At 30.9% G+C, this 18,555-nt stretch overlaps 2 protein-coding genes across 2 annotated transcripts in view; one reads left to right on the plus strand and one right to left on the minus strand.

Annotated features, from left to right (window-relative positions):
* The window catches only part of LOC113519711 (RNA helicase aquarius), a 91,232-nt gene extending 74,032 nt beyond the window's left edge, over positions 1-17,200 (minus strand). Inside the window, exons 1-6 of the mRNA XM_026904888.3 lie at positions 17,004-17,200; positions 13,536-13,636; positions 11,908-12,064; positions 11,097-11,307; positions 10,489-10,681; positions 9,470-9,623 (exon numbers count right to left, since the gene is read on the minus strand). Coding sequence (XP_026760689.2) covers positions 9,470-9,623; positions 10,489-10,681; positions 11,097-11,307; positions 11,908-12,064; positions 13,536-13,636; positions 17,004-17,090 — 903 coding nt within the window. The 5' untranslated portion in view covers positions 17,091-17,200. The remainder of the gene's footprint in view (positions 1-9,469; positions 9,624-10,488; positions 10,682-11,096; positions 11,308-11,907; positions 12,065-13,535; positions 13,637-17,003) is intronic.
* Positions 363-8,330, plus strand: LOC113519712 (probable G-protein coupled receptor Mth-like 5). The gene is made up of 8 exons (XM_026904889.3): positions 363-835; positions 1,822-1,957; positions 2,817-2,997; positions 3,508-3,805; positions 4,048-4,126; positions 4,740-4,942; positions 5,286-5,421; positions 5,964-8,330. The coding sequence occupies exons 1-8, from the start codon at positions 658-660 to the stop codon at positions 6,220-6,222; spliced, it is 1,470 nt and encodes a 489-aa protein (XP_026760690.1). The 5' UTR covers positions 363-657; the 3' UTR covers positions 6,223-8,330.
* Positions 17,201-18,555: the final 1,355 nt, after the last annotated feature.

Raw genomic sequence — 18,555 nt, forward strand, 5'->3', positions numbered from 1 at the left:
AAGACACTATGAAATTAGTTCATTACCTTTTGTCTACCTTTTAACAGCGTTATGTTTAAAATATTTAACGTAGTTCTGTGTTGCTAGGCTTACATGCAGTAAAACCATAAGAAAATAAATGATAATGAGATTGGTTAATAACACCATTTTAATTTTTTAGCATTAGATTATATTGCTAAATGTCTAGTAAACCCAGATTGAATGAGGTTTAGGTAATATTGTAAACTTATTTAAACTTGCGCTTATACTACACTTTTGCGTCATTATACAAGTGTGTAAAACCAGCATATCGCTCATATCTGTCAGTTATACCTGTACACTTGTCAAAGTCATTGTCAAGTTGGCATATCTATATAGGTAATGCCATGCCATTTCATTCATCATTTTGTTTGAGTCATTTCTTTCTATTCAAATCAATTCAATACTAACTAATACTTAAAGGTAAATTAAATCACGTATCCGCTGACCGACATTGTTTATTTTAGAGGTAGTACATCTTTCTAACAATATTTTTTTGGAAAAAGCCAAAAGTATCGTACACAAATAACAATAACAATAGTGTTCAGTGATAGCTTTACAAAATATGCGTGCCTTGTTAGTTGCACCGGCGGCAAATTTACGCTGTTATTTGTGATAATAAATAGTGATTCTTCAAAGATGAATTTTATAATTTTATATTTGATGTTAATAACATCAATGTCGCTCGGCGATGTCGGCGAACAAGATCTTAATGAAATATCAGAAGAAGCGAATGCAGTTATAATAAATAAATGTTGTGAAGAAAACGAGATCATGGTCGATTCCGGATGCAGATTAGCTGAAATAGTCAACCAAAGTAAGTAGCTTAGTTGTGAGTTAGTGCCTATTGTTAAAAATACAAAAGCATAGCAACTAAAATGTTATAAATTGTAAATATATTATGTAAGTACCTATATAAGTGCAATATAAAAAGTTTTTTTGTTTTGTACAATATCTAAATACCTATTTACTTATCTAGTATTAGAGTCACTTATGTATTTATCTCTGTATTTGTTTAAAAATAAGTTTATTGTTGACTAAAGATATGTTAAGTGCCACTAGTTATCATGAATTTGTATGTTGTACAAACACGAAAAGCTTATTTAGTTTTCATAATGTCTATATCCAATGTATACTCTAATGTTTGACAGACTGTAAATAACAAATAATGGGCTAAATGAAATATGACTAAAATACATGCTTATGTATATTCATAGTAACTAATACATAGAAATACTTTTAATCCCAATTAATATAGACAAAACTACTACTAAATTATTTACAAATTTTGCCTTTAGTGAGGCTTCAGAACCTGAGATCTCATTTGTACAAATCACATTGTACAAATGAGATCTCAGGTTCTGCAAGCCGATCCAGGAAACAAACATTTCTAAAAATTTTTACTGGATGTCATTGGAATGGTAACCCAGCTTGCACTAATAATATATACTGGTGGGGCACCAGTGAGAGAAGATAGGTGAGAATGACAGGTCAGTTGGACCATCGTGATTTATTCACCAGGAATTAACTATAATAGTTTCCACAGAGGACTGCATGGTGGTCAACCTTACAGGGTATATTATTAACAATAAGGATTAACTTCCTCATTACTAACAATCACTTCTTCTACCTTAATTTTCTGAACTCGGTTCTGAATGTTCTCAGTTGTGCTTACAGATGTTTATTGACTGGTTTTTCAAACATCATACCCTAACATGAAGACTACACAATCAATGTGATTGTGTAACATCTTTGATTATTATATTTTATATAAAAAAAAACAACTTTTCATGTTTATTTCAGCATTGTGGAAACCTCAATTTAAAACAGAAGATGGTAAAGATGTTGATGTGAAATATTTCCGTTATGTACATGGTGTGCCAGATTGTGAAACAACAGAAATGAGAGGAATATTCCAGTTTGGAAAGTCAGAGGATGAGTATGTTAATTTTTAAGTGTACTTTTATAATATTTGTACAACAAACATAAGAATAATAAAAGATGTCAATGCTAAGCAATAGTATTATAATTGTTAATTGAGTAAATTATGCAGAAAAATTCAAATGAGGACATTTTCTGCATAATCTGCTCCAAATATATAAGTCATAAATTTGATTATGTGTTTACAAAAATTTACTGATTATAGGAAGTATTACAGAGCATAGGAGTTTAGATTTATATATATATTTCAGTACATATATTATAGCATCTGGTAGGTAATTTAAAATTATAATTACAATACTTTACACAAGTTATCTGATATAAACACTTGAAAATATACCTTAATTTCATTATTATTATCCAAGAATTAATTAAGTTTGTATAAACATCAGTTAAGGAGCCAAACTAACATTTTTTTTAGTGTCAATTAAGGCGATATGATATTATGTCTGGTGGAATTGTCTCATAAATTCTTATCGATATAACATATATTCCTTCCATATTATTTGATACTATATATCATATATTTTAACTATATCACTTTCTAGTTCTTGCATTGTATGTATTAGGTCATTATATTATAGGATTATAAAGCTAAGTTTAATATTATAAATATAATTTTAACTACATAAAACAAAAATTTATATGTTTTTGTATTTTGCAATATGATAAGTATCATAGTTTAAAATTAGGAAATTCTTAAATTTGAAGCCTTTGTTTATTAGTAACAAGATGGTTTGTTATCTAATTGCCAATTTACTTCCTAATATGATTCCTATTTAAATTTTAATGAAAATCTCTATCATTATTTAATTTAATGCTTTTTTTAGTAGTCAAAAGAGAATTTAATTTTCTAGGTTAAATCTACTATCAGATGGTCGATTACGCCACCTAATCCATCATGAACACAGCTCTGACAGCATTAAAGAGGATACATTAATGATCAACACATTTAGTATCCACGATCCTATTGTTATACCAGAAGAGAAGGAACCTACATCTTTCATTCATGTTCAAAATAAATATTGTATGGATAAAGTAAGTATTGATATTATTTATTATAATATTATTTTTACTTATTATAGTACCTTTTTAATTATTAAATATTAACAGAGGAAGACTTTGTACAAAAGTTGTTTGCTTGGGTACCTCTGTCCCATTCATGTTTCAACCGTAAAGCAGTTGTGTTTGCATGGCTGTGTTTCGGTTTGAAGGGTGGGATATGACGTGAATTTACAGGGTACAGAGGCTTAACATCTTAAGTCTTCAGGAATGGCGACGCATGGGGGTATCATGCGCGAAACGGTATATTCTGTTATAGCTATGATACAAGTACTGTTCATGTATATAGATAGACGACGGTTACCACTTTTCATCAGGTGAGCCGTCAGCTAGTTTGCCATTCTAAGTTGTATAAAAAAAAGTCCTCAATATGAAATATAAGCTTAGAATTGACAAGAAAATTTACTATTACTCTTTTTTTGACATGAACATTTAAACATTTTAATTTACCAACTTTAAATTAGATCTTAAATTACCAACTTTCAGATCTTAATGGCAAATACAAATGAGACAGGTGAATATGCTGTTGTTTGCATACCAGAAGTAAAAATTAATTGGAGAGATACAAGTTTTCTAATGAAGAAAATACTGAATCCACTATTCCATGCAATTGCAATGGTACTATTCCTTATAGTGGCTATAATTTACTTTGTATTGCCCACACTGAGAGATTTGGCAGGAAATATTATCACGACAATAAACGTGTGTCTAATAGTAAGTCAAGCAGCTGATCTAGTAAGAATATTTACTGAATTCAGTAACCACGTCAGTTTTATGATCACTGGTGAGTTAAACTTTTTTTTAATCATTTTAAAATTTTTCACATATTATGAAAACTTCATTATCTTAACTATTTATAATAATATTTTAACACTTGAACTTTGTTTCAGTCTTTATTAAAGTGTTTTTATTTTAATTTACTTGTATACAAAATACGTAATGTATGTAATATAATGTAAATAAAAATGTATTACTTGCAAGGTTGATACTTAAGTTTAAAATATTTCAATATGTATTTTCTTTCAGATATAATTTTATATATCAGTCTATTGGGCGCTTTCTTTTGGTTGAACAGTTTTGGATTTTATGTTTGGAAAACCTTCAAGTAAGTATTTTATTTAAACAACATAAAGTTATTTTTAATTTGTTATCTTTGTAATAAGAAATAACAAAAATGTTATATTTGTCAGCTTATTTGTCTAGTAGCTTAACACGTCTCTTTACCTTCAGAAGGTGGCGGGTTTAATTCCAGCATAATATATATATATATATATATATATATATATATATATATATATATATATATACTCATGACTGTTTGTATTGATCTGGGTGTTTTCTATCTATAATATGGATTTATTATTATTATTTAATGCAACTTAAAATAGCAAGCTGACGGTTCACCTTTGTATTTAGCTTTATGTATTTTTTTAATCATTTATGTTATCTCGTTTTTTTTGTATATCTATGTTGTAATTTGTATGCTGTAAGTAAGTAATGCAAATAAATTATCTATCTATCACCTGATAGAAAGTGGCAACCATCCCCTATAGGCATGAGTAATACCATATACATAACAGAGTATACTGTTTCCGTCATGATACATCCCATGCGTTGCCATTCCTAAGGACTCAGGTGTTATGCCGCTATACTTTGTAAATTCAGAGACTGAGTGTAATATACTCAATGGTATTTATTTATTTATGTTGTTCTTTCAGATCTAGAAATGTCTTCCTCAGAGTCACAGATGTGCGCAAATATTGTTACTACTCCAGTGTAGTGTGGTCCAGTGTCACAGTCATGGCCGCAATGGCTATTTGTGCCCATTTTCTGCTGGATACTGGTACAAATCCAAACAGGAAAATGCGAACACAGTTCTCATCGTCAATTCTTGTTGACGATGCTGAACAAGAAACTATTGGTATGTTGTCTTTGTTATTCTTATTGTCGTGTTATTCGACTCATTTGTATTCTTAACATAAGTATGATTGTATGATGGCTAGTATGATTATAAGAAATTGGTGATATATAATATAGCTTAAATGGTTAAACAGATTTGGATGAAATATAGTAAGCTGATAAATCTCATGCCCTAGATTATCATATAGAATAATTTACAATCAGTTTTTATAACAAACTTGGTTTGTTTTTAATATTAATTTAATTATTAAAAATACATTCATTTTTGTACATATAATGTTGGTTAAAATAACTTTGATAATTAGAATTAATATTCATATAATATAGTTTCTTTTTCTTTTCAGGATGGCTTGGTATCGCAATTTTTTTCACTCCAGTTGCATTTACAATTATTTTTAATATTTTCTTTTATATAACAACATTAAAAGTTATAAAAAGGATAAATATCTATGGCCGGATTCATCACAAACTGAAAGGATGGTATGTATGAATATAATCGCATAGTAGTTTGATCAGTAATCTATATCATCATATACAGTAACAATACGAATTTTTTAGAAATTAATTATGTGTAAAACTTCTGTTGTTTACCATACACCTGTAACTGTTAAACCGTGCTGATCACAATTCTTCATAATAATTACGTATGCACAGTATGTAAATAATTTTTTTATATATCCTATCCTTATTAATCTTAAATGTAAAAATGAGTTTATTTATTACCTGTGTTAGCAAGGTAATACATTAACGGCTTAAATAATTACTATGAAATTTTATATACACATACTATATGATCCCGGTGACGAGGATGGGTAAAAACTAGTTAATATAAATAATGTAAACGTTAATAAGGATATATTTTTGTTACTTTTTTACACAAAAACTACTAAACAGACTTGAATGAAATTGGGTACGTAGGTAGGATTAAATCCTTACTTAGCACATAGGATACTATATGTACTGATTTACGCGGACAAAACTGCGGGATACAGCTAAAACTCATGTTCATATTTACATTTCAGTTTCAATTTGTTCCTGCAATTGTTCCTGATCATGACGACTGCTTGGCTATTTCTCCTTCTCTCTTGGCTCAATTTTGATGGATTAATATACGCTCACATAGTTGTCAATATACTTCAAGCAATCCTCGTGTTCTACGTGTGTGTTGTACGACAATCGCACGTCACATTTCTCTTAAGAAAGAGCTGTTGCTACGCGGAACCAATACCCACCGGTGAGTGGGGTGACGAGATGACGCATATGAATGGTGGTAATTACTAATTAAAAAGTCTGAATAGGTTGTAAAAGTGGATTATGGGCATAGAACCGTATGACAGTAGGACAGATTTACTCGGTCACAATTTTTAACGCTCTTATATTCAGGGTTGTGTTGTCATGAGTAAAAAGTATTTACTTTATCATTGGTAAAATATCAATAGCGCCTATTTTTTTTTATTTTTAATAAATAATTTCTTAAGCATGAAGAAATAAGCTATGAGGTTATACAAATTACAAATATGAGTAATTTAATATAACAAATTTGTTATTAAAATGTAATATTCTCTACTGGAATTATTCATTAGAAATTATGATAAGTAAATTAATTTTCGACTTTTTTTTAATATCATGACATTACTAGTAGTTTGCCCATAACTTCTTATTCATTCATTAAACGTGGTTATGATTTGGCGAAAGGTGCTGTAGTGATATTATACATAGTTAATGTACAAACAAATGCAGCTTCGCTTGCATCAATCACTTTATCCATAGTAAAAAATAATATCTTTTTATGGATGTTTTATTACTTTGAAATATCAATGATGATTTTGAAACGGGAATTTAGATATTAATAATAATCTTCGATTTTATAATTAAGTACTTAACATTTTTACAAAATCATATAACGCAAACTTGTTTTAATATTATTATGTACAAGTATAAATATGTATATAGCTAGAAATAAGGTTTATATACAGCTCACAGCGACTTCACCAGTTTTTACACGTTCCTAGTGTTATTTCAATTTAAACCATACTCATTTAAGACTGTAAAATTGAATCTCATTGTGGCCCAGTTAAACAAGCACTGACAAAAATTTTAAGCTTTATAAAGTTTTTATTGACAAATTATTTCTGTGATGTTCAGCTTAAGAATAAGTGTCTTACATAAAACTTGTGCCTTTTACAAGTGTCTCGAAATTAGGTACCAAGTAAAATGAATTAAATTTATTCATAAGGGTAATATTAAAAATTAAGATTGTACGGCTTTTTTGCCGCTAATATTATAATTGCCATAACTAAATCGGAATGCTCATAAAGATACTTAATTTTGGTGTTGTTAATCAAATAACTATTATCATAGGATTTATTGATAATATCCAATTAAATTGGTTTAACATGACAAGAAAGAGAATTTATTATTTTATTGTTATTATGCACCTAATGGCACAAATGATAACAAAATTATGTTATCGGTAATATGCATAATCAAACTATTTTGTTTATTAAATACACGACACACACTAAAGTCCATTCTAAAGGGCAATTCTCAATCTCTGAAATATTACTGTTTGATGTTACAGTGAAATTATTTAACTAAGGAACACTAATAAATAATATTTGAGTCAGAAATATTAAATAAATTTGTCCTGGAAATCTGTAGCACAATACTTTCATACGCTTTAGAACCTACCTCTAGTTCTCTTATCTTATGATCTGGATCATGTAATTGAATTTTTATTTGTGTATATTGCCGATGACTTGATTACGATGATATACTAATATATTATACATACTCAATTTTCTAAGGCAGCTCTTATTCATATCATATATTATATTAACTATACAATAATTGTACAAGTATTATAGAAGATAATGTTCATTTATAGCCAGAGTTCTGGTCTTACTATGAATTAATGCAAATATAAAGTTGACAAATGTCACACATATTAATCGATTTTTTATAATAATATAATATAATCAAGTAATGAAATAAAATCACAGATTTTAGCGTTAACAAATAATTATTCAGAATATGTATTGTAGTAGTGATTCTAAAATTCTGTTCTCTCTAAAAATATCTCTTAAATTAGTGAATTTTTGAGAAGTTTAATGAATAACATTTTGTAATTTGGTCCCTTTGTAGTAAGAATTTCGATACAAATAAAATCCGTCCTGTTAAATATAAAATAGTGGCTAGTGATTATTAACAAGTTAATTAACATATAATATGCTCTCTGAATATTGACTTACTGTTTTAAATTGTACATTTCACAATTCACACGCCAATATCACCTGCTATTTCAAGTACCTAGTAAACTTATGAGTGAAGCATTTATTGTTTATGACTTTTTATTCTAATGTTTTATTACAATAAACCATTTGGGTATATGTCTGTCTTTTTTTTTTATTATATGAATTATCCTTTATAGCTTATGCGATGTACGATTAATATACTTTATATCTATATCTTTATTCACCTCAAAATGTTTGCAATAGCGGAAAATTGTTTGTTATTTGCTATCAAACATAATTTTTGAGGTCGACTTGATGGGGTATATTCATAGCAATAGGGATTAACCTCCTCATTACTAACAATCCCCCCTATCTAATATTAGAATGTCATTTTGGTTAAATCCGTTAAGAGTGTGTCGTACTATTGTTGTCATATCCTCAGGAATGGCAACGCATGGGGGGTATCATGGGCGAAACAGTATAATACTCTGGTATGTCCATGGTACTGCTCATGTCTATAGGCGACAGTTACCACTTTCTATCAGGTGGGCCGTCAGCTTGTTTGCCATTCTAAGTTGTATAAAAAAAAAAGACTCGTAATATGAGCTTGCTAATGCCATAATGATAAAGTATGTACACAATGTATATTATAGATCATTCCGGTTTTTTAAACTGCATTAAATACTATTTTGGCCCTCTTTAACGAGGGAAAATGCATCACGAAATTCACAAGTCCTGATTTTTCATTAATCCTATAATGCCTCTTTTACATGTCTGCACCCCCGAATACCACCCGGCTATCCTCCCTCCTAAGGCCAGTATAGAATATAAATAAAAATTATACAGATAGAGATAATTAGAGAATAGAGATTTTAGCTTTGGGGTTTCTCTTATACGAATATATGGTGCTTTGTTCTCTTTTTTCAACATAGCACATAAATATGTGCTGTTTTTACAGTAACATATCATTTATCTAAGTCACACGGTACGGTAGTAACCTGTCTGCTTAAATCGACTTATTCTGCCAAACTTATCAAACGTTACGATACAGTTCCTCAGTATAAACTTATCCCGTTATTCATAAAAACTAAAATCTCCTACAAACTTATTTTAACTATTACACTGTTTTGTCGCTTTCTTTCTAATTGAGCATTAGTATTAGGAAAGGAGATATAAAACAGTTCAATAGCTTTTATAAATAAAGGCGTTAGCTTAAATATACAATTTAGACGAGAAAAAAGTATTCCGAGGACTGTTCCGCATATGAGCAAGCTATCTTATGCTAAAATACTCACCTGCGTGAACAGTTGCCCTTCTGGTCTTCTAGATAGAGACGCCAATTGACAGCGCACCACTAAATGGCAGTCGTCCATAACGGTGTTGAAGAAACGACGCGTGGGCAATAGCGCCTCTAAATCTATCATCAGTTCTAGAAACCGCTCACAGTATCTGTTAAGGGAAAATAGTTTTAAAGTTTTAGCTTTCTAGTTTTTATGAAGTGGACTGTCAGTTCGTTCGGCACTTAAGGCAGAATAAAAATGCTTGAATTTTTTTTATACAACTTAGAATGGCAAACAAGCGGACGGCCCACCTGATAGAAAGCGGTAACCGTCGCCTATAGACATCTGAAAATCAAAGCCTTAGGAAAGGTCTAGCTCTAATAAGATAATTTTATTTGTATGAGCAGAAAAAAATTTAAATATCACTTTTGTCAAACATGATTTTTACTCTATTTGACAATGTTTTTCCATATATATTCTATATCTTCACCAATTCCACTGATTTTGATAATCTTTTAATTACTTATTAATAACTAGCGACCCGGCCAGGTTCAGATGGGTTAATAGAGTTTTCAAAAATAATATACAGCCTATGTTATTCATTCATAATGTAGCATTCTATAGGTAAAATTATTTTTAAAATCAGTTCTATAATTTTGAGTTTATCCATTACCAACAAAATAAAAACAAATCTTTTTATAATATTAGTATAGATAGCAAATAATTATTTATTTTCTTCTGTCTCTTATATTATTACATTTTAATGTTTTTTGAAACAACACAAACATTATATGAGAAATTTTCTGTCACTTTCATTTAAAATGAGAATATAGAACAAAAGAAAGAGACAATACGATTCAATATCTAAAATATGTTTATGAGAGGTTTGATGTTTTTATGAATCCTTATTCAAAAACTATTACTGTAAACTATAACTATACCAGTACTTCAAGACAACTTAAGATACATGAAAACTATTCTCATCAAAAATGAAATTAAGGAAATGTCTCCTTGATGTATTTTACTTCTCTTACCTGATAACATTTGGATCCACATCTCCCGTTTCGGGTATGCTCTCTAAAATTCCCATGAATTTTATCATCAGTTTTTGCAAATAGCGGCGTTCCCAATTTAATTTCTCTAACAACTCTGGCTTATCTTTCTTCTGAATTGCTTTCCAATACTTCCGCCATTTTGGTACTATTTTAAATTCTTGATTTCTACGCCCTTTAACAAATTTAATAGTTATAAATGTTAGAACAATGAGTTATTCAGAGTAAGTAACTTAGCCTCAAGCAAACTCAGGCATTCTATTGTACATGTATACAATTACTAACTTTTACCCTTCGCGACAACTGCAGTTAGGCTTTGGATATGTTTTATGACACCCACGGGAAAGGAAGGAGTGGGCTATGCTATATTAGGACCACACGGCAGAGGCCTCATTGCTAGCAATTAATAATATATCAAGTCGACCTCCACACGCTCCCCCTGTCGTAAGTTCGTGATTAATTCATCACAAGCTAACTGACCTCACTTCGTCGTAACTTATCATCACTTACTAGCATATACTGATACCGCAGGCGGGGTTACCATTTCACTTTTATTACTATTTAAAAAACAGTACCAAGTGAGTACCAACCTTCCTGAAGACTGATCCACATGCTCAGCGAGACAAGCCGCTTGACCTGGTCTCTGCACAGCTGCACTTCCATACTCCCGAAGCAGTGATTCAGGAACAGCAGAAGCGCGGTCTGCTCCCGCATGTTCCGGCTCGAGTGGTCATCCGCGACACTCGCACGTAATACTTGCTCAAAAAATGCCGGGAAGTGATCTGGTTTCTTTAAAAACGCCTGAAATGTAATTTGAAATCATTTAATATGGTTGTTCGAATTTAGAACGATATGAAAATTGTTTTTAACTGTAATAATAAATGAATTAATTTATATTTTAGTCAAGACTGCTTGACTACTTCTGGGACCATCCGGGATCCTTAATCATAAGCGACCATGACGTGAGCGTGAGTTATTCTTACAGTTAAAATATAATATGTACTTATTAGACAATTCTTCTATTATTATTTTTTCCTTTCAGATGTGATTAGATTATGCAATATTATTTTTACAACGATTTACTTCCGTATAGCCACCGCACTATGTACGATATCGTTTATATCTATAGGCGTACGTTTACCACTTTCCATCAGGTGGGCTCTCAGTCCGATTGGCATTTCAAGTTGCATTAAAAACTAATATTCAGCATCATACAACATCGATCAATGACAGTTGGCCAGCGCAGGCTGTTATAATCAGTTATTCATGTAACGTCTTCAAATTTTATATGAATAATTGATGATGGCAACATACCATACATACAACCACTACGGTGGCCAACTGCCGTCAATATCAATATTGAATGTCTTCGTCCCCAGGTCGGGAAAATAAAACACAAACCTGCCACGCTGGTACACGCTCCCTGAACTTCTCGTTGATCATGACGATTATAGACATCATATGAGAATGTGACGCTTTGCCCGCCTCGTAGTACGGCCATAAGTAACTCTCTAGATACTGCGAGAATTCCAGCATCATGATACGTCGTACTGAGAAACTGGAAATTATAATTTATTAGTTATTTTTTGCAACTTTGTTCAAGTGAATTATATACTATATGTATCTATCTATTTATCCTATTTAAGAGCTGCGCTCTTGTCGGTGGAGCTCTTGCCTTTCACTACGATTCTCAGCGAGTCTCTTCACCTCTTGATACGACACGACACCAACTCCTACCTTGATCTGCCTGATGTAACTATGTAAAGTCTCCTAATTAACACGTTAGGATATAACCTACCCGTACATAAAATTTCATTAAAATTTGTTCATCTGTTTAGACGTGATTAAGTAACAAATATACAAACATCTTTTCAAACTATTAAATTTAAAATATTAATAGGATAAATTTATGACGATGCCCTTTGCGATTTAACATACTACCTCAACTTCTATCGGTCGCGGGTTTGCACTTTACGCTTTATATATACTATTTTTAACGGTGAGGGTGTTTTTTATATGTGTATGGGTGTACGTATGTACAAAAAAAAGTAAGTTATATTGTACCCATGGTAAAAGCTTTAGTTTGGGACTAGACGACGTTGTATGACATAATATATCCTGTGGTATCTATTATTTAATTATTTCTCTCTACTTTGTATGCGTAGATTTTAGAAGTAGAAAAATCAATATAATAGACTATTTCTAGATGGCGTATCTAGATGAAACATACACCAGATTTCACATTAGAACTTCAGGAATACGACTGTGAAAACTGCAACCTATTTGATGCTGTAGTTTTTGTGTAATGCTAGAACACCCATATAGACAGACAGATAAAATATCTAAAAGTTACTATTTTAGCGTCTTTTACTCATATTAAGACCCCTAATATCATTTTTTCTTAATTATCTCTCATGTCCAAATACAGTTTATTTTTTTTTTTTATATTAGTAAGACACTGGCTGTAGTTTGCAGCCTACCCTGCATGAAATAAAATAAAAATGCTCACTATCAAATAATCTTAAATATCAAACAGAGCCCTTTATTAGAACGATAAGGGCAAAGGATACGTATATACGTAAGATAAATAATGTCCTATAACATAATGATTTAGATATAATGTAAATTTAATGATATAAACACCTTTTAGGTTATTTATACATTTTCATTTTGTTATTCAAAAATATTAATAGATCTATTTCATCACAAATATCAAATAATAATTTAATAACAATCATATTATATTAAAAAAAATTAACATTCTAATTAACCTTTTTTACCATTTTATAACAATATATTTATTTTAGTTATAAATATTAAAAAATACCAAATAGCAGCATTATTACAAATAAAATGTGGGAACACTAAAAAAGACTTACAACTGGCAAAATTCCGAAAAATAAATAGGTCAATGCACCCAATCTATGAGGCTGTTGACCTTAATGTATTCATTTGTTTCTATCACTTAGGCCTAAGTGTTTCATAAAACAAAATTTTTAATAAAAATTAGAAAATATTAGATTACTTACTTGGATCCAAGAATTTCTGTGTGATAAATTGATTCCACAATAGAGGCATCATAAGGTAAGTGGTTTTCTTTAGTTTGTGGTGACCAGTACTGAGAAGCAAGCTGGAAACAATATGGCCATGTTAATTCAATGAGGATAGTTATATAGATTTTTATAGCAAAGTACCAGTAGGCTTACTTTTGACCTATATATAGCCAATATTAAACGATTAGTTAACTAGATGGCTAAAATATGTATTTAAAATTTTCTGGATTGACTTTTATGTATTTTTATCGAAGATATTCGACTAATTAGTTAATACACATATAACAATCCAGTTAAGTTTATAATTAAATATAATGAATAAACTTAAGAATGAATAGCACTATAGACATACAATTATAGAATACACATCACAGTTTATTCTGTGGTCCCCTGTACCCCTCATATATTGCCATTCCTGACGACTACAGTGTTGTGCCTTTGCACCTGGTAATTTTATTGCTATAACCCGTAAAAACGAAAGACAGTCATGCAATAATTGTGATTGTATCATGACAGAGTAAAGACTGGAACAGAACTCCATCCTACCCATATTTCAAGTTACCACTCAAGTTTCACTCATGTACCCAAGCAGATGACTTTTAACAACTTTTGATATTATTTTTTGTCAGAATGCAAATATACTCTGCTGCAGTTTTATTTTATTATAAAAAAATTATGCTTAATTTGTTTTTTTTTTTAATTATTAATACTATATTGTCAAAGATGTAACATGCTTTAGATCATAACAAACATTCACTATTAGCTTTTCTTATTCTGTGCAATGGATGCCAATTTATATAAATTAAAATAAAAATAATCAACAATGGTCTGATAACTAACGATCCTAGAAACATTGTGTATATCTACATCCCTTGCTGGACTTTATATTCTAGAAGTAAAATTTTACAATGTTAAGTATAGCAAAAACAGGGCAGGTCATACAATTTACATAATAGACTTGTAGAAGACAAAGAATTTTCACCTCTAAATATTAACTGATTATGGTTAATATTGAATATCTTTATTTTATATATTTATAAGGAAACTTGTAAAAAGGTATATTATAAAACTAGTACAATTTTATTGACCAAGTTAGATTAAATTATTAATTTTATATTTATATATAATTATTATTTCATAATCATGCAAAATGTACATAATATGCCTCTCTAGTTTGATAGTACCAGAGGGAAACTTTGTACAAAAGTCATTTGCTTGTGTTTCGGTTTGAAGGGTTGGATATGGCATTAAATTTACAGGCTACAGAGGTATAACACCTAAGTCCTCAGGAATGGCATTGCATGGCAATGTATCATGGGCGAAACAGTATAGTCTGTTATGTCCATGGTGCTACTCATGTCTATAGGCGATGGTTACTACTTCCATTAGGTGGGGCATCAGCTTGTTTGCCATTCTAAATTGAATAAAAAAAAAGACACTCTATATTTAGATAATTTTTTTATTATACCACCTCCCATTTGTGTAAATGTCTAAAAATTAGAATAGGTAAATTTATAGATATCTAGGTCATTAGAGAAAAAATATACAATAAGTTTTGCATTATGCATTTTTTTTTATTCAACTTAGAATGGCAAACAAGCTGACGGCCTACGGCAAAGTAGTAACCATCGCCTATAGACATGAGCAGCTAATGTGCATATCATCATAGTCCTAGAATACTGACGGATCTGAGAAATATTAAATATATAGATCCGTCAGTATTCTACGACTATGATGATATAATTATCACTAATGCTGATTTAAAAATATTATTGTTTGTTGTTATACTCGTATACTTGTCAATTCAAAGATGTTTAACAGTATTTAACCAACCAGTATTAGTATTAAAATTATTTAATACAAAAATATCATGTATAGCATCATCCTTAAGTCACTTAAGAGATTCGAATGAATAGTTTAATGAATACTATTTCACACTAAAACAAGTTTTCTCAAATTAAATACAATAACAAACAAAGAAATAATTATTACTCTAATAATGTAAATATTAGTTGAATTTAACAATCAGATATATACGAGGTCTGTCCGGAAAGTTCGTATAAAAGTGTTCTGGAATGCGAGAAAGAGGAGTGGGGAGGCCAGGTAAGCGCAGGACCCCTTCCTTATGTCCCTAACAATGCTTCAGTTCTGGTCTGACCGCCGTGCGGTGCGAACTGGCTTGTCACGCCATCTGTGAAGTTACCTCTTAACGAAACCCCGTCGGCATGGAGCCCGCTTCCGTTGAAGAGCAGCGCGTCGTAATCAAGTTTCTCTCGAAACTCGGCAAGAATGGCCGTGAAATTTTTGCCGATCTCAGAACAGTTTATGGGGATGATGCTGTGAAGGAACCAACCGTCCACAAGTGGCTAAAAAGATTCAGAGAGGGCCGAGAAAGCGTTCAAGATGACCCACGTTCAGGACGTCCTTCCACTTCACATTCCGACGAAAACGTGGAAAGAATTCGAACTTGTGTTAATGGGGACCGTCGTTTAACGGTCAGACAGGTGGCTGAAGAGCTTAATTTGGGCATAACCGTGGTCCACGAAATTCTAAGAAACGAACTTCAAATGAAAAAAATTTGCGCCAAGATCGATCTCTTGTTGTCCGTGAGTTTTTGAGTAAAAATTCCATTACGGTGACCGAACACCCCCCCTATTCGCCGGATTTAGCCCCGTGTGACTTCTTCTTGTTCCCAAAAACCAAATTGGTACTTCGGGGGCGGCATTTGGGGGACATAAATGAGATAAAAAAAGCTACGACGGGGCAGCTGAGAAACCTACAACCAGAGGACTTTCAAGGAGCCTTCTCACAGTGGAAACGGCGTTGGCACAAGTGCATTATGTCACAGGGGGAGTACTTTGAAGGGGATAAAATTGATTTACCTGAATAATTGTAAAATAAAATTTTTAAAAAACTTTTATACGTACTTTTCCGGACAAACCTCGTATGATATATTATTGAGATATATTAGCTAAAATTGTATTTTAAAATTTCAGAATTTTAATATTTGAGATTACGACGCATTACGGATATTAGTAATTATTAAGAAACAAATAAAAATTATATATAGATATATACCTAGTGATAGAAAAATAAATTATTTATTTACATATTCTTCACAATCCAACAATAAAATATTAATATCTAAAAAAGAACAAAGAGAAGCAGGTATATAAGTATGAAAAACAAAATTAATAGTAAAATAAATTACTTTCAAAGATATCAATAATTGCGTAGATTTATGTCTGTTATTTGTTTACAGTACTATGTATTAATCAGGTATTTAGTACTTTCTATGCATTTTACGATATTAAAATAATAAGGTAATGCTTTGAATTATTGTAATCTAGTATAAATATAATATTAAAAGTTACATATAATATTAAAATTAAAATAACAGGCGATGTTTGTTAATATTGTGAAATTGATTATAACCTAAGTTACCTGTGTAATTATGTCTGCATTAATCTGCGAAAGCGTTGGTAAAGGTATTTTAGGTTTCTCTCCTGATGAAGCATTGTCAGTTTTCATTTTTGTGTTTCAAAAAAGCCTAAAATAGTGATTTTAATATCAAAATATAGATGCGGCTAAACAATAACACAGTAAATGTCAATTTCACGCTGATGTCTTACAGACTGCGCGGAAGTTGTCAAATTGACACATATAATGCTTTTCATAGATAAAGAACACTTTTTGTACGTAATGGATGAAAATGGAATAATAACTCCGTCTACATTATAGATCCATGCCGGCAGGACACTAGTGAAGAATAGTAGGTGAGAAAGAAGTCAAACTGGTTGGTCTATTGCAACAAATTAACTATGAATTAAACACGTGCAGAGGTGGACCTGACTTTATTTGTATAGAATGTATCATTATTGTATAGAATGAATCAATCTCACAATATGAAAATAATACATTTCAATAGCATTTACTCTCATGAAATAAACGCTTTCTTTATGTCACGTACAACGCTCCTTCCTATGCAAAGTAATTCAACAAAATACCTTCTTATTTTACTGATTTGTTTAATACGCACACTTAATTATAAATAATTTATTGTTTCATTTTGCACTTATCTTAACAGCGTCGCATATGTTCTGTGGGCCCCTAAGTTACCTTTATGATTAAAGCCCTATTTTACACATTAAAAAAAAAACATTATTATATTTCAAATTTTAATACTTAGAATTACAAATAAATTTTATTACTATTAAATTTTTATTCATTTTATCAGGTACCTATACATTAATAAAAATGTAATTAAATTGATGAGAGAAAATAGAACTATTGCATTATTTAATATTATCTATTATGGCTTTGGTGAAGCTTTAAAAAGGTTATTTTGGACCATTAAATTCCCTTAGTCACCTCTTACGACACTCACGGGAAAGGGAGGAGTAGTCTATTTTTTCCGAGACCACACGGCCACGACCGCGACACGGGCACATAAAATAGCTAAGGGGAATCTCCAGCCTTGGCAAAAGTGTTGCTAATAATAAAATTTCAGCACACGTTGGTAGTAATTTAAGTCTCCATTTTTCCGTTTATCTAATGTATTACCAATTCTCCTCATCTGTGGCAAAAGTCTATTTGTGGTGGCGACCCCTTTGTAGTAGAGACCCTCAGCTTATAGCTCATGTAGCCAAGGCTAAAATGTGATGCTTTGCCTCAACATGTAAAGATTTCAAAATCTGAGTTAGGAACAGTATAGAAACAAAAATATTTTTTTTCTTTATTGCTTGGCTGGCTGACTAAATGCCTTTAAAACTTGATGTTATTGGGGAAAGAAGCATAAAACGGGAAAGATTATAAACCAAAACGGCTAGATTCGTGTTGGAAGTTCACAGAATTATCTCTACTAAATACCCTGTTGGTATAAATAAAGCAGATGATTCTTTCTTATGTTGTGAGAATAGATAAAATAGGCGAGGAAATGAAATTCTACTACATCGATACATCTTTATAATAGTTCAGGAGTTTTTTCTTTAATAAT

This window comes from Galleria mellonella, unplaced genomic scaffold (assembly GCF_026898425.1).
Source record: "Galleria mellonella isolate WM207_F2 unplaced genomic scaffold, CSIRO_AGI_GalMel_v1 utg65, whole genome shotgun sequence".
Classification (NCBI taxonomy): domain Eukaryota; kingdom Metazoa; phylum Arthropoda; class Insecta; order Lepidoptera; family Pyralidae; genus Galleria; species Galleria mellonella.

Excerpts from the sequence above, each read along its gene's own strand:
- LOC113519712 (XM_026904889.3), top strand. The coding sequence starts at position 658 with ATGAATTTTATAATTTTATATTTGATGTTAATAACATCAATGTCGCTC. Across the intron at positions 4,943-5,285 it reads TGCTGAACAAGAAACTATTG|GATGGCTTGGTATCGCAATT; the intron begins GTATGTTGTCTT and ends TTTTCTTTTCAG. Across the intron at positions 5,422-5,963 it reads CATCACAAACTGAAAGGATG|TTTCAATTTGTTCCTGCAAT; the intron begins GTATGTATGAAT and ends TTTACATTTCAG.